The 15,187-nt window shown below is 43.3% G+C and overlaps 1 protein-coding gene across 1 annotated transcript; it reads right to left on the bottom strand.

Moving 5' to 3' along the window:
- Positions 1 to 2,025: 2,025 nt before the first annotated feature.
- Positions 2,026 to 13,359, bottom strand: UCHL1 (ubiquitin C-terminal hydrolase L1). Its single transcript, XM_015138254.3, has 9 exons — positions 13,278 to 13,359; positions 13,165 to 13,176; positions 12,555 to 12,683; positions 9,427 to 9,577; positions 8,421 to 8,506; positions 8,297 to 8,344; positions 6,946 to 7,012; positions 5,956 to 6,014; positions 2,026 to 2,475 (listed from the first exon to the last, which is right to left on the bottom strand). Exons 1-9 carry the CDS (start codon positions 13,308 to 13,310, stop codon positions 2,389 to 2,391), a joined length of 672 nt encoding a protein of 223 aa, XP_014993740.1. The 5' UTR covers positions 13,311 to 13,359; the 3' UTR covers positions 2,026 to 2,388.
- Positions 13,360 to 15,187: the final 1,828 nt, after the last annotated feature.

The following is a 15,187-nucleotide window of genomic DNA, read 5'->3' as shown; positions in this document are numbered from 1 at the left end:
GGCTGAAATGGGAGAATCACTTGAGCCTGGGATTTGGAAGTTGCAGTGAGCCAAGATCTCACCACTGTACTCCAGTGGGAGTGACAGAGTGAGACCCTGTCTCAAAAAAAAAAAGTTGGAATCAGGAGTATTACCACCATAATCAGGGCTAAGAGAACTGTGAATAAGGCAGCTGAGACCCAAGCTATCTGGATTCCTGGCACCAGACAGGACAGAGGCCTTCTGTGAGGATCACAGTATAGGCAGGAAGCATTGGGTTTCTTCCCCGCTTCCCTCACTTTGTGTAACTGGAAGTAAACTGTTACATTCCATGTCCATTGTTGAGAACAGACATCCTCATTTAATCTTTAATGAAAACCTATAAATTACATAATAGTGTATCCTATAAAACAAGAGCACATTGATCTATAAAGTAAGGTTTAACAACAAATGCCAACGAATTTTGCTTTGTTTTTTTTTTAAATTAACTTCTAGACAGTAAGAATTGCTAAGAAAAACAAAACACACCACACTGATTGGGGTATGTCAAAGCGACACAGGAGCCAACTGAAAGAGCTCCCAATAACTAAAACGGAACAGTGTGGGCAACAAGTAGTACTGGGTTATGATATAAATCCAAAGTATACGATATGAGGTCATACTGATAAAAATGGTTAGATAGGAGAAAAAAGACAACTCTCCCTTCCAAAAGAATTCCCAGTAATTCATATAGATACTTGGCCCTCAAGGAGATAGAAGATACACCTCTGCTCCATAAGTGTGGGCTTTGCATGGTGACTTCCTAAGAGTACAGCATGGAAAAAGCCGCAGGAGTGAGTTTACAGTGAAGTCTTTCAAACACAACCTCAGCCAGGTAAGAGGCCAGAATCAGTGATAAATTAGCTTATGTACCCTTTATAGCATATGATGAAAACAGCGCTTTGCCTCTGTGGTTTTCTTCCCCAAAAACCCATAACCCTAGTCTAACATTAGACAAATCCCAATAGAGGGGCACCTTACAAAATACTTGATGGTACTCAAATTTGTCAAGGTCGTCAAAGAATGAGAAGTCTGAGAAACTGACAGAGCCCAAAGGAGCCTGGTGAGACAGGGCAAGTAACAGTCATGTGGGCTCCTGGGTGGGATCCTGAAACAGAAAAAGGACATTAGGGAAACAGCCAGGAAATCTAAACAAGCTGTGGACTTAATAGCAGTGTATCAACATGTCAATAATTGTGATGGTTAATATTGAACATCAACTTAAAGGATGCAAAGTATTGTTCCTGGGTGTCTGTGAGGGTGTTGCTAAAGGAGATTAAGATTTGAGTCAGTGGACTGGGAGAGGCAGACCCACCCTCAATCCACATGGGCACCATCTACTCAGCGGCCAGCGTGGCCACAATAAAAGCAGGCAGAAGAATGTGGGTAGACTAGACTGGCCCAGTCTCCTGGCCTCTATCTTTCTCCTGTGCTGGATATGTCCTCCCCTGGAATATCAGACTCCCAAGTTTTTCAGCTTTGGGATTCTTGGACCTTTGACTACAGAGTGAAGACTGCACTATTGGTTTTCCTACTTTCGAGGTTTTGAGACTCGGACTGGCTTCCTTGCTCCTCAGCTTTCAGAGGGCCTACTTGTGGGACTTCACCTTCTGATCGTGTGGGTCAACACTCAACTCCCCTTTATATAATACATGTATCCTATGAGTTCTGTCCTCTAGAGAACCCCAATTAATAGAGGAAACTGGATGGTGGGTTTATGGGACTTCTACAATGTCTTCAGTATTTTCTTTTTGTCTTCAATATTTCTGTAAGTCTAGAATTGTGCCATAAAATCTGCCTATTTAAAAATCTTTAAAGATTAGTTTCTACAGGTATACATAGGGAATACAAACGCAAAAAAATCCAAAGACACACCAAACCAATGTTTTTATGGTAATTCTTACCAGCACTATATGAGTTACCTATATAGAAGACATTCATATATTACTACCAAAATCATCTGACATGTTGGGGAAAGGGTAAAAGAAAATGAGAATCAGCTGTGGCTACCTTATCAGCAGAAAAGTTTTATTCCTTTTGAGGACAAACAATTAAACCACATCCAAGGTCTTAACTTACAGACAGAAACCAAAGTAGCCATTTAAAGCGTTAGATATTGGATACAAGACATACACTGGGGAGAATGCTTCGCCATCTGAAGCTCACACCACATCGGCCCAGTGGACAGCTGTGCACTCTACTTGTGCTTAAGCGCCTGGGTGTGGCTGAGGGGAAGGCGTGTCTGCAGAACGGAACAGCTGTGTTTCACAAGTACTGAAGCATTGTAGACTGCATGGGGGGGGGGGGGGCAGTATATATTTTCACGTTGAAGGGAAGAGGGGAAATCAGCAAAGTCCCTCCCACAGAGAATTAGGCTGCCTTGCAGAGAGCCACGGCAGAGAAGCGGACTTCTCCTTGCTCACGCTCGGTGAATTCTCTGCAGACCTTGGCAGCGTCCTGGAAAAAAAGAAATGTCGTTAATATCCAAAGAGCAAGAGCTCAAAAATGAAAGTCACATAGGGAAAGGCTCCTAGGTCTATTAATGCTCAAAGTTCACCCTCATCAACTTTAATTCCATCATTAATTTGAAAACCAGGGCTTAAAGGAAAAAATCAGGTAATGGGAAAGACAGGGTTACATCATGGATTTGACTTCTTTATCACTTCCACCAAATGGTTTTGTGCTTCTCTCACCTTGTAACTGGTTTTGGAAAAGTTTTAAAAAAACAAAAAAAAACAAACAAAAAAAAAACCAACAACAAAAACATAACCATTAATGCGATTTTCCTCAAATCTAAAGATTGGAAATCGATCTTTCTTCTATAAGGTGACATAAAAGACAAGCTGTAACTCAGAAATTCCCAAAATAAAGACAATTGTCTTCTAAGAAACATTTTAAAAAACAGCCTTAATGTTTACCTGGTATTCTAGGTACACACAAGCAATGGAAGCTTAGAGAATGATGGTGAAGTGACATGTGTTACTACTTTTAAAAATCTAGATGACAAAGACTGGTAACAGAAAATTGATCCCAGGGTTATTTACCAACTTCTAGGATACAATTGTTTGGGGATCAAAAATATTACTCTGTTGAATCTGTAACAAAAAGCCCAGAGGAAAGATACCTGAAGGAGAAAGGGAATGCTCTATGATACAGAACGGTAATGAAACATTACTCCTAAAATTTAGAAATCACCAACTCAATGAGTTTGGGCCACATGGCTCAGGCCTGCAATCTCAGCACTTTGGGAAGCTGAGGCAGCCGATGGCTTGAGCTCAGGAGTTCAAGACTAGCCTGGGCAACATCTCTACTAAAATTTGAAAAATCAGCTGCGCATGGTGGTGTGCACTTCTAGTCCTGGCTACTCAGAAGACTGAGGTGGGAGGATTGCTTGAGCAAGGAATTCAAGGCTACAGTAAGCCATGATTGCACCACTGCACTCCAGCCTGAATGACAGAGCGAGACCCTTTCTCAAAAAAAGCAACCAAAGAGTATCTGGATTGACATCAACCTTTTATCTTCTACCAGGCTTTTTAATATATCAATATTCCAGACCTGTCTTCCCTGAATTGACTTTACTAGATACTGATTTCACTATTAAAGTTGTATCTTTAAAGAGGATAACCATCTTCTATAGAGCTAATGTGCAGGGACCTAATTCATCCAAGTTTAGGATATTTGGGTTAAGTGCATGTATCTTCTCACCAGTTTAATGATTTAGTGTGAAGTTTAGACAACCTAAAACATCTTTAACCGTATAGAACCAGCCTTACCTAGGGTAAGAATTTTAACTAAAATGCTGGTTTAATTTAGAAACTCTTTTAATTTTAAATAAGTTTCTAATTCGAATAGTTAAAAAAAAAAAAAAAAGGTTTTAGCCAGGTACTGTGGCTCACGCCTATAATCCCAGCACTCTGGGAAGCTGAGGCAGAAAGATCACTTGAGTCCAAGAGTTAAAGACCAGCCTGGGCAACACAGTGAGTCCCTCCCGCCCCATCTCTATAGAAAAATTTTACCTTCCCCACACCTTATAAATGCTACTCACATGACACTTGTAAGTATCCTAATGGGGGGCACATTTTTATGACATTAGTGCAGTGTTAGATGAGTTAGCATGTACCTTAAATGCTTCACTAGGAAGGATTAGGGTCTTTCCTCCAAACGGATCAAAGACCAGAAATTCTCCCTCTGTTTTCTTATTCTCACCAAGTAAATTCTGATTTTCTCATGCAACCCCTCCATCCCATCCTGGCTCTCCAGGTCTATTCTTCATTCCATACTCCTATTCCCACATACCTCTTGAATACCAAGAATTAGCTTTAACTGACCTCAGGTGTGTCTGACAGACGAGAGCAATCAATCCTCCCTATTAAGAGTGGCATAATGTGGTCCACTAGCACCTTGGGGCTATCAGGTCTGTGAAGTTCCAAAGGGAGGTCTTTTCTAATGAAAGGTCCTATTGGTACTGTACAGTGGCTAAGAGCACAAACTCTAAATGCAGACTAAGTTTTCTTTTTTTTTTTCTTCTGAGACAGAGTCTTGCTCTGTTGCCCAGACTGGAGTACAGTGGTGCAATCTCGGCTCACTGCAACCTCCACCTCCCAGGTACAAGCGATTCTTGTGCCTCAGCCTCCCGAGCAGCTGGGACTACAGGCATGCACCACCAGGCCCGGCTAATTTTTGTATTTTTAGTAGAGACAGGGTTTCACCATTTTGCCCAGGCTGGTCTTGAACTCCTGAGCTCAAGCGATCCTCCCACTCTGGCCTCCCAAAGTGCTGGATTATAGGCGTGAGCCACCATGCCTGGCCAGACTATATAGGTTTGAACCATAGTTTGCCATGTAAGTCACTGACCTCAGGCCTTAAACTCTGAGTTTTCTCAGCTCTGAAATGGGGATAATACCTACCTCATTGTGTCATTAAAGGATTTCTATAAAAGACATACATCACCTAGAAGAGCACGTAAGTACAGTAAACTGCAGCATGTGGGCCTAACCCAGCCTGTGGTGGTGGAAAACAGCTACATACATTCATTTAGAGGGTCTATAGGCTGCTGAGTTGTAACAGCAGAACTGAATACTTGCAACGGAGCCATATGCCATACAAAGCCTAAAATATTTTGTTTGGCTCTTTATAGAAAATGCTTGCTGAGTCCTGGTCTGCACACAGCAAGTTTTTCAAAGATTTGATACTACTACTACTCAAATGAAGTATAGTTATATTTTAACAGCATTTTGTGTATTTTTCTTCAGCACAGCAAGCTAAAAACAGTATTTTGTACTATATCATAATTAAGCATTTTTCCTTTATCACAGTAAACTGATTCAACTCTAGACACTTATTTTTTAGTGAAAAGGCCTAGAGTCACCTACCAACCTTTGTCCAGAATCACTTTTCTGTCCAGGATGGTTACAAAGTAATCCTGGATATTAAGAGTTTTTGTCAGGTGCATTTTAAATCTGCTTCTTTTGTTCTTGTAACAGTAGACCATGTGGGAAGGAAAAACTCCTAAATTTAACCACCTAACTAGAACCTATAATACACTACCTCCAAGACTGACCCAAATCCAGTCGTCTTAGAGGGATTATGAAAGTCTACTGTTCCGTGAGTCTTTAACCATGATGTAATCTGACGAGAGGACAATGGTCACCTTAATCCCACCAGGAAGCAAAGCAACAGCTTTCAGGCTAATTCTAACTGTGGACTAAAGACAGCACATGAAACAGATTACTCAGGGTGTCTCTGAAGCCCTGTTTAAAACCACTCACAATAAAATAAGGTAGACAGAATTACTAAGATGATCTTGCAGCCCTAAAGACTGCTATTAACCCAGGCAATTGATGCTGGCTGTCCTGGAAGAGTGTTAGCACTTTAGAATAGAAAATTTGGCCAAAGAATTGTGGGGCCCATTAGGAAGAGATGCATTCCAAAGATGACCTGCAGCAGGGTGCCCTCTGAACTGGCGCCATGGTTCACCGGAAAAGGCATTCGTCCATCTGTAACAAAAGAAGCCAGACACGTCGATTTTCTCTGCATGTTTTCTGGCTACCATGCTTACCTAGCCCAGATGGAAGTTTTAGATTCTTCCAAAAACCACTGCCAAACCCACAAAAGGAAGCCTGGTTATGAAGCAACAGGCTGCAAATGAGGTTCAAGTGTCCCTAGGCATCCATCCCAGGCAATTCTAGTCTACAAGATCGTACAAGCTCAAATCAGCTACCCTAATGGAGGGGCCTGTACCCCAACTCTAGGAAAGGGCCACAGAGCAAAAGTCAGATGCAGTCTCTGGGGTATAGGAAAGATGGAGGCAAGAAGAGGAGACACCTGAGATTTCATCTGTCCTCCAATGACTAGATTGCCTTCACTATTCCCTTGCCTTTGTAAGCCTGTAGGTGGTATCTCGGCTTGAGACAACACAGTTACAAGTCTTTCTCCATTAATTCATTCAAAAGGAATGAATCTTACAAGGTAGGTCGTCTTTCTTGATGCCATAAACTAGCTAATAGAAATTATTCCAACATATCCAGATTCTTTTTAGACAAGTAAGGTCATATTCAGGCACTGATCCTTTTTCAGATTTATTCTTTGCCCAGAAAGGATGATACTAGGGTATGCTATAGGAGGAGATGGGAAAAGAAAGTCTGATCATATGTACCTTCACCTGGCACTGATCTGATCTACGTTCTTCAATGGTTTCTGACTAAAGCCATTGATTAGGTATTAAAGCCACTGATTAGGTCAATTGCCTCAGGAAGTTGCTCTGGGGATAATAAGGGGTTAAGTGCCCTCATGAGAATACTTTATTACTGTGGCTTTATAAACAATGATATGCCAAGTGCCATAAAGTCACACAACAATATATCAAGAGATTCAGTCTGAAAGAATGCATGAAACTACATTGAGTTCCAAAAACGGAGTGAAACATACCCAGTTCATAGAGGTGGCCATCCACGTTGTTAAACAGAATGAAATGGAAATTCACCTTGTCATCTACCTAAAGAAAGTCAAGACATTTTTTTGAAAATGAGTGTAAGCTGAACTTATTTTAAAAATTATCTTGCAATTCAAGTGAAATATACTTGAACTGATTTGATTTTAAAAAATTATCGCTAATACTTAGGCCCTACGCTAAGCCCATTAAGGTAAACATACTGTTAACTGTCAGAACAACTCTATGAGGATGCTATTACTACAGGACTTTTACTGAGGCTTAGAGAGGCTAAGTATCTCAACCAAGGTCAATACTAGAAAATGGCACAGCCAGTTGTAGTTATAAAGACACTGAGATCTGGCTGGGCATGGTGGCTCACGCCTGTAACACTAGCACTTTGGGAGGCAGAGGCAGAGAGATTACTTGAGCTCATAAGAGTTCAAGACCAGCCCAGACAACATGCTGAAACCCCATCTCTACAAAAAATATAAAAATTAGTAGGCGTGGTGGTGTGTACTTGTAATCCCAGCTACTCGGGAGGCTGAGGTGAGAGAACTGTTGCAGTGAGCCAAGGTCACACCACTGCATTCCAGCCTGTGCAATGGAGCCTGACCTTGCCAATTTTTTTTTTTTTTTTTTTTTTTTAAATAAAAGGACACTGTAATCTGACTTAAATTTGGCAGCTGACTCAGAGGTTCTCATCAGATTATGGTACATTCAAACCTTCTAGAACTTGTCCTTTGTGGTGTATTTCATTCTCCGCAACAGCCTGTGAAGATTATTTGAAATGCTCTCTTACTAGGAGAGGTGTACACTCCGTAAGACTCATTTCTGTTTTTGAGACAGGGTCACCCAGGCCAGAGTGCAGTGGCATGATCTCAGCTCACTGCAACCTCTGCCTCCAGGGCTCAGGCAATTCTCTCACCTCAGCCTCCCGAGTAGCTGGGACTACAGACCTTGCTACTCTTTGTATTTTTTGTGGAGATGGGATTTCACCATGTTTGCCAGGCTGGTCTCAAACTCCTGGGCTCAAGTGATTCACCCTCCTCCACCTCTCAAATTGTTGGGATTACAGGCATGAGCAACTATACCTGGCCTATAAGACTCATTTGGATCTAAACAAAATACTGTCAGTTTGAATTTACTCAAGATTTCAACAGCCAATACAATTTCTGAAGAGCCTTTTGAAAAGGTCTAGTCAAAGCATTATTTGGGCAGAACTTTCTGGTGTCATTTGGCCTTGGGTGGATAACATTTGCCGTGTTCCAGTAAGATATTCCTGAACAATTTCAGTGGAAACACAGATAGCACCCAGGCAGCCTGGCTCCGATTTGTATTTGCATTTACCCGACATTGGCCTTCCTGTGCCACGGCATCATGGGCTGCCTGTATGGCCTGCAAAAAAAAAGAAAATAATTAGCACAAAAATCTCTAGAGTTATTTAAAGGCAATGCTCTGAAAGTTCTCTTACCTCATTCTTTTCAAAGCATTTTGCTCTGTCTTCAGGGGACATTTTCTCTGTTTCAGAAAGAAACTGTTTCAGGACTGATCCATCCTCTTAAAGAAAAAAATGGATGTTAGCACAGATAAAATAATACAAATGGGTACATATTTATTGTTGACTTAAGCCTTTGCCGAACATGCTAAGCAACGTGAATCTTTAATACTGCCTCCAGGGTTGTGGATGAGCTGTACCTTTTCCCCCAGCCTCTTTTTCTAACCCCTCTCTATTCACGAGTTTCAAGCCAGAGAGGTCGCTCCACTCCCCCAATATGCCAAGCTCTTTCTTGCCTCTGTTCTCTTCTACCCCAGACCCCCTTTTCCCTCCCACTTCACTCATCTCTCAAATCTCTGTCACTTTTTCACAGCAATTCTTAATCTGTAACACGTATTTGAGATTTCTACAGCCATAAAAGCCGGGGCTGCCTTGTTTACCTGCTGTATTTACAGCACCTAAGAATGTACAGTTCACATCTATTATATACATGACACTATAATCATGTTCTAATCTAAAATGGTTCCCAAACCAAGATTATTATTTTGGGGTAGAAAATTCAACCTTAGTAATTCAGTTATTCAGATAGAAAATAAAGATCTTGAATAGAAATGTAAAGAAACACAACAGTCCAGCATAGAGATATCTGACTGGATAACCACTGACGTAAGCATTTTGTTACTGCTCAGTGTGGACAAGCCCAAGAGGCACTAATTACAAACCTATAGCAAGAACAACATATTTCAAAAGACCTCAAAATTTGAACTTTCAGCTCTAAAATTTGTGAAATGGGACCATTTCAAAATTCAGAAATGCTAGGAATCCTTTCTGAGGAAGACTGTGAGTCAGTTTAAGTGTGTGACACCATCATTACAAAATGGGTTCAAAAGGTACAGCATCTCTGACCTCGGGAACACAGTGTTTCTGAACTCCATGTTTCAAGTTCAAGCTTAGGATGACTGGCCTCAAAACCCACACCTACCAAATCCCAGTTTATCTTGATTATTGGCCACTGCGTGTATAAGTCCGATTGTGCCACAGGAATTCCCAATGGTCTGCTTCATGAAGTACACTTTAGGACTAACTTCTTGTCCCTTCAGCTCTTCAATCTGTTTTTTCCTGAAGTTCTCATGCTGCGAATGTAAAAAGCGTTTTTACATCTCAGAATGAAAGTGCAAAGAACAGATGGTAGCACAGTGAGTTCTACCACCTAAATGGAAACACCAGGGGGATGTGTGACCAGGAGCCTTAGTTCTAGATGCTGGTCAACTCCCAGAGAAGGGCCCGTCTGTCTGCCTCCCACATCCACGCTGGCCAGTGGGGCTCTGAGAGGTTCGGAGACTCCACCCTGGTGCTGCAGTGCAGTGACTGCATTGGATACTGCCCAAGGCTGTGTCTAGACACCACTGCAACCTTTCAGCCCAAAATGGTGTCATGAAGTCAGAAAACAAACCAGTTCATTATTTTCTCTCTTTAACACTTAACCGTATTTCACATAGGCATCCTTAATCAAGCTTCAGTCAATTGAATGCCCAACAAGAGCACCAGCTGGTTTACATTTCACTATTCTTTCAAGTTCTACTTCTACTCGGCTCAAGTACACTTCACTTCAAAAACAAAAACAGCCTTAACTGCTGAAAAGAGCAAGTGAAAGAAATTAACCATTCCCTCCACCCTCTTTTTAAGGAAGGAAACACAACTGGTCCAGGGTATTGGGCTGTGATTTTACAAGAGGAAGATGTGACACTAGCTTGTCCTTGCCAGCTAAACGGTTTACTTTGAGGACAGACTGGCAATTTGAGGAGGAGGATAGAGACTGGTAAGTGAATGGGACTAGGAAATGGATTTCCTCAAAGCATCTGCTAGCTTTTTGTACAAGTAATTTAGTAAGCCTATCTGGACTTTTCACTAACTAGCTTTAAAGACCTTAGAAGTTATGATTTCTTGAGCCAGGGTCAGTGGCTTGCACCTATAATCCCAGCTACTAGGGAGGCTGAGGCATGAGGATCACTTGAGCTCAGGAATTCAAGACCTTGTCTCTAAAAAAATAAAAATATAATAAATAAGTTAGGACTTCCCAGTTAAAGAGTAGGGTACTAATATAGAAACAATGATTTCCCATAATAAGCAAAACCAGACAGACCATCAGAAACGTATTTTCAACTCTAGTAGCTTTGCATTTCTGTACACGAACTGAAGTTTAAGCTTGCTCTCTGGTACTAACAGAAGAGTAAGATCTTTTACCCCAGAAGATCAACTTAAACTCCAACTAGCAGAACTTTTTCGCTGCTATCTAACTAGATCCTCAATTTAGTATTCATTGACCAGTAAGAGTTTTTCTTTCATTTTCTAGGCTAATTAGATGAAACATTAAAATGGGATAGCACCATCCTTTAGGGCTGCTTGAGCTCTTCCATGGAATCATTTGTAAATAGTTCTGTAAATAGTTTACTATTTACTATTGCTATTTACTATTTACTATTACAAATCATTCTGTAAATAGTTTACTAGCAGTCGTAATGTTAATGTTTCAGAAGTCGTCCATGTAGGGGGTCATTAACATTCCCTCAGTCAAAAATTAAATGCCTTCCAAATTAACATTAGCATCTTTGAAGTCAGCCTATAAAATCTCAACTTTTCTTTCAATTGGCTTCAGTGTTTTGTCCAGTAGGCATTCTATGTAGCAGAAAAGGCGCTCGATATATCTGATAGGTTGAATTGAAACTAAAGGACAAAGTATCGAGCTCTTTCAAACATAACACAAACTAGAATGTTCTCTAACAAGATCCAGCAAAAGGAGAACACTCAGCTTTTAAAGGCAAACATGCTGCACCACTGCCTCCCAGAGGCCTTGCCTCTGAATGCTGCTCAAAACCTCCGAGTCATCATGGTTGCTCTAATAAAAAAAAAAAACCCTGTGTGATGCTCAACTGGAGACAAGAGACTGATCTGGTCAACCAAGAAGCTAATTCGACTTCCAACAATATGGCAGCTCCCTTTTAGCCCGAGTAAAAGACTTTAGCAATAAAAACATGTCAGTGAGATCATCTTATTAGCTGTAGTAAGTGTATTTACCCATAATACTTAGCTTATTTACTAGGAAGAAGGCTTGGAACTTCCCATACTCTTGATTTTGGCTACAGATGCTTCCAGAACACCTGGCCTTAGGACGGTGCTTCAGTTAACCTCACCTTTGGAGTGATGCCCCAAGTTTTGCTAAAGCTAATTTCAGTCTCTCCCACATCAGCAGCCAAGTGACAACAACAGGAGATAAGACAATGCCACGCTAATGACTGGGATTCCATACATCACAAGACAGCAAATATCCTATCCTTTAAAAAAAAAAATCTGATGCTGTCTTTGAGATACATCTATCCATACACACTTGGAGGAGGAAAATCACTTCAAGGGAAATGCAAAGGTGCTTTCAAAACTGAGCTAATAACCCCCATTTCATTTAGCTACAAGGTCAGAGATGAACGAGGATAAGTGAAGAGGAAGGAGGTTCCCGCACAGAAGCCATACACAAATGATTAAGCTTTAAGAAATACATTCAAGAGGCTAAAAACCAAGTGAGCAAGTAGTGGGAGTGGAGAAGTGAGAAGAACGCCTTAAGACTATCAGAAACCCAGGCAATGGAGGCGGAGAATTAGCGAACCTAATTGTTTCCCTGCGATTTAGGACAGCCCTTCCCCCTCCATTCTACAGCTATGTGGGAGTCTGAGAAGCAAACAATGAGTTGACAGGTTACAGCCCTTAAAGGGAAACCAGCAGCCATTCCCTGGAACCGGAGGCTCGAAAAAGCCCAAGTTCGAGGGAACTCATGAGTAGGATGAATGATTTCCCTGGATAACGGGATCGATGGAACTGAGATACTGCCGCTCTTCCAAATTTAAAGCAGTTGTGGTCGGATGAGAGAGAAGGCAATAGGCACTGCTGGAACAGGAGCCCAGGGAGTAGGTACCACGAAAAGGCAGGCTCCTCCCTTGCTTAGAGGCGCGCCCCGCATCACCTACAGGGGAGGTGGCGGGGCGGGAAGCCCCGGACGCCTCAAGTTGGGGAGCGGCGTGCACTACCGGGGGCTCGCGCATCCTGGGCCCCACGCCCTACCTGTGCCGTGAGTGGAAACAGCAGCAGCAGCGCGCAGGCAGGCGCTGGCACCGAGCCCAGAGACTCCTCTTCCAGCCCCAGCACGTCCACGAAGCGCCACTGGCCGGCGACCCCCAGCCGGGACAGCACCTGCGGAGAGGAAACAAGGCGGCCAGGGGCACGGGGACACGCGGGTCGCGGGCACCTGCCAGAGGGCGGGGCCAGCAGGCGCGCGCCCTCCGCGCCCGCACCCGAGCCTGGGAGGAGCCCCAGTCCCGCCCTGCCACCCCCACCCTGGCGGGCGCAATGACACAGCACAAAGCGCGGCCCACACGTGGCGCCCGCGAAGCCCGTGCAGCCGAGTCTGTGCTGCCCGCGCCACGCCCTCGGGAGCTCCGCTCGGCGCTAGCTCGCCACGGGGCGCAGCCCCTCCGTCTCCCCGTGACCGGTTTCGCAAAGTCACCCGCTAAATGCAGGGGCTCAGAAAGGGCGCCCAGCCCACGTCCCAGCCCTGCCGTCTCCGGTGTGCGCAGCGGGCGGCTTGGTTTCTGCCAGCAGCCGCAGCCGGTGGGCGCCCCCGCCTCGGTGCTCGCGGGGGAGGGGGCCAGAGACGGCGCGAGACGCCACTCACTTTGTTCAGCATCTGAAAGGCAAATGCAAAAAAGCAAAACCGAACCGGTCAGCGACTCAGCTCTCTCTCCCTCGGCCTTGCGCTCTCCGAGCAGCGGTGCACCTGGCGCTCACCTCGGGGTTGATCTCCATCGGCTTGAGCTGCATCTTCGCGGTGCGCCCGACAGAAATAACCCAGGGAAGACGAAAAACAGCTAGCGGAGCCGCCCAGGCTGCAGTTATAAAGCGCCGGCCAGACGCACTGTGAGGCCTGCGCAGGGGGAGCAGGGGCAGAACCAAGCGAGGGGGAAACGGCCGGTCGCGGCCAGATGGGTACGAAACCCCCGTGCGCAGCGCGGAGTGGTACGGCCGGGCCCCCAAACCTTGCAGTCTCACTCGCCGGTGAGATAATCTGGTGGTTGTGGAGACGGGATTTGTTGGTGGGTGTTCCTTGAGTGTATGGAGCAGTCCTTTTGATGGAGTCTTTAATTTTGGGCGAAGTTTCTGGAAACCCATCCTTTCTACCATCCCAATTACCCTAAAGCTCGGGTCTCTGAAGCATTTGAGAAAAAGCACAAATTCAACAGGTATATATTTAATATGAATGAATGTAAATGTGTGCCCCCCACCCCAAATCTCTCAGCAGTTTGCGTTTAACCTTAGACAATTCCTCCTCCATGTTAAGTTAGACCAGTACCGAGGTTCATTTTTAAGTGACTGCCTAGAATAAAGCAGAATCTGGCAGATAACAGAAATTGCATTAGGAATGATGTAATGTGACTCCCGGGGAAGAAATGGTTGGTCCTGGGAGAGCAGTAGAAAGCTGGGGGATGTGAGGGTAATACAAGACACAGAGAAGGCAGGCGGTTGGAGACTTTAGAAAACAGATCCAGGGAAAAGAAGGGTATGATTTTGAGCGAGAGGCTGTAAAAGGAAAAGCATTTTTAAAAGAATGGGAAGCTTTGAAAAATAAAATTTCTGAGTTCACCGCAGAATACTCCCAATGAAGAAGAAAGGGAATGGTAACCAAGGAAACCACTGTTCTCTAGTCATCTCAGGTGGGGTTTTCCCACCAACACATTCAAAAGATGGAGAGAGAAAGCATATGCTGAAGAATGAATTTTAAAAGAGACCAAAATCTGTAAGAATTGTGCCAGGAAAGCTAAGCTGCAAAATAAAGTGGGCTTGCAGAAATACTTAGGTAGCGAAGGAAGCAAGAAGGTTGAGTATTTTTTAAAAATAGGCTCCAAACAAAATAATGATGATGGCAAAAGAATAGACTTTCTATTTAGGAAGTTGAGGTTAACAGATGACAGAGGGAAGGGAGGGAATCAACGTTTTTTGAGTTATTGTTTTTGGGGATTCTTTGCATGTGTCGTCTCATTTAATCCTTAGAGGAGCCCAGGAAGAGATTCATATTAGTGCAATTTTACAGATCAGAATCCCAGGCCTACAGAAGTTAATTTGCTTACAGTCACAATTGAAAAGTAAAACTGAGAAGTAAACCCTGCTAAACTGGGCTCTAAGAGCCAATTCATTATCTAAGATTCCACAACATTCTACTTCTATTTTCTTTCCATTTTTGCCATTAGAAAATGACCTTCACACACAAAAATGAGAGAGAAAAAAATTAGTAAGAAGAGCTTAATGGGTGAATCTTATGGTATGTAAATTTTCCCTCAATAAGGTTGTTAAAGAAAAAAGGAGGTGAAGGTCAAGACAAGTGACAAGGTTATATTGAATGAGTTATTGCCTTTAGACAAAGACAAATTACATTTCCAATTTACTTCATTTATTCATTCACTCAACAAATATTAAGAACCTGCTGGGTGCTGGGTGCCAAGCTTGGGAAGTTTGGAATTAGGGATACAAAGATGAACACAATAAACATGGAAATTTCCCTCATGCCATTTTTATCAGTCATAAGAGTTGTATGAAAGGGAGCAGAGATCAGGAGCACCTAAACTAGTGGAGGGGATCAGGAAGGCATCCTGAAGGAAGTAACATTTAAGCTAAGGGCTGATGGGCAAGCAGAAGTTAGCAGT

This window comes from Macaca mulatta, chromosome 5, assembly GCF_049350105.2.
Source record: "Macaca mulatta isolate MMU2019108-1 chromosome 5, T2T-MMU8v2.0, whole genome shotgun sequence".
Taxonomy (NCBI): domain Eukaryota; kingdom Metazoa; phylum Chordata; class Mammalia; order Primates; family Cercopithecidae; genus Macaca; species Macaca mulatta.
This window is presented reverse-complemented; position numbering and strand designations above follow the sequence as displayed.

Bases quoted from the DNA above. Each gene is read 5' to 3' on its own strand.
- UCHL1 (XM_015138254.3), bottom strand. From the start codon at position 13,310: ATGCAGCTCAAGCCGATGGAGATCAACCCCGAG. The intron at 7,013-8,296 runs GTAAATGCAAAT...GACTTTCTTTAG, and splicing joins CACAGGAAGGCCAATGTCGG to GTAGATGACAAGGTGAATTT. The intron at 2,476-5,955 runs GTCATCTTTGGA...CTTTTTTTCCAG, and splicing joins CAGAGGGCACCCTGCTGCAG to GACGCTGCCAAGGTCTGCAG.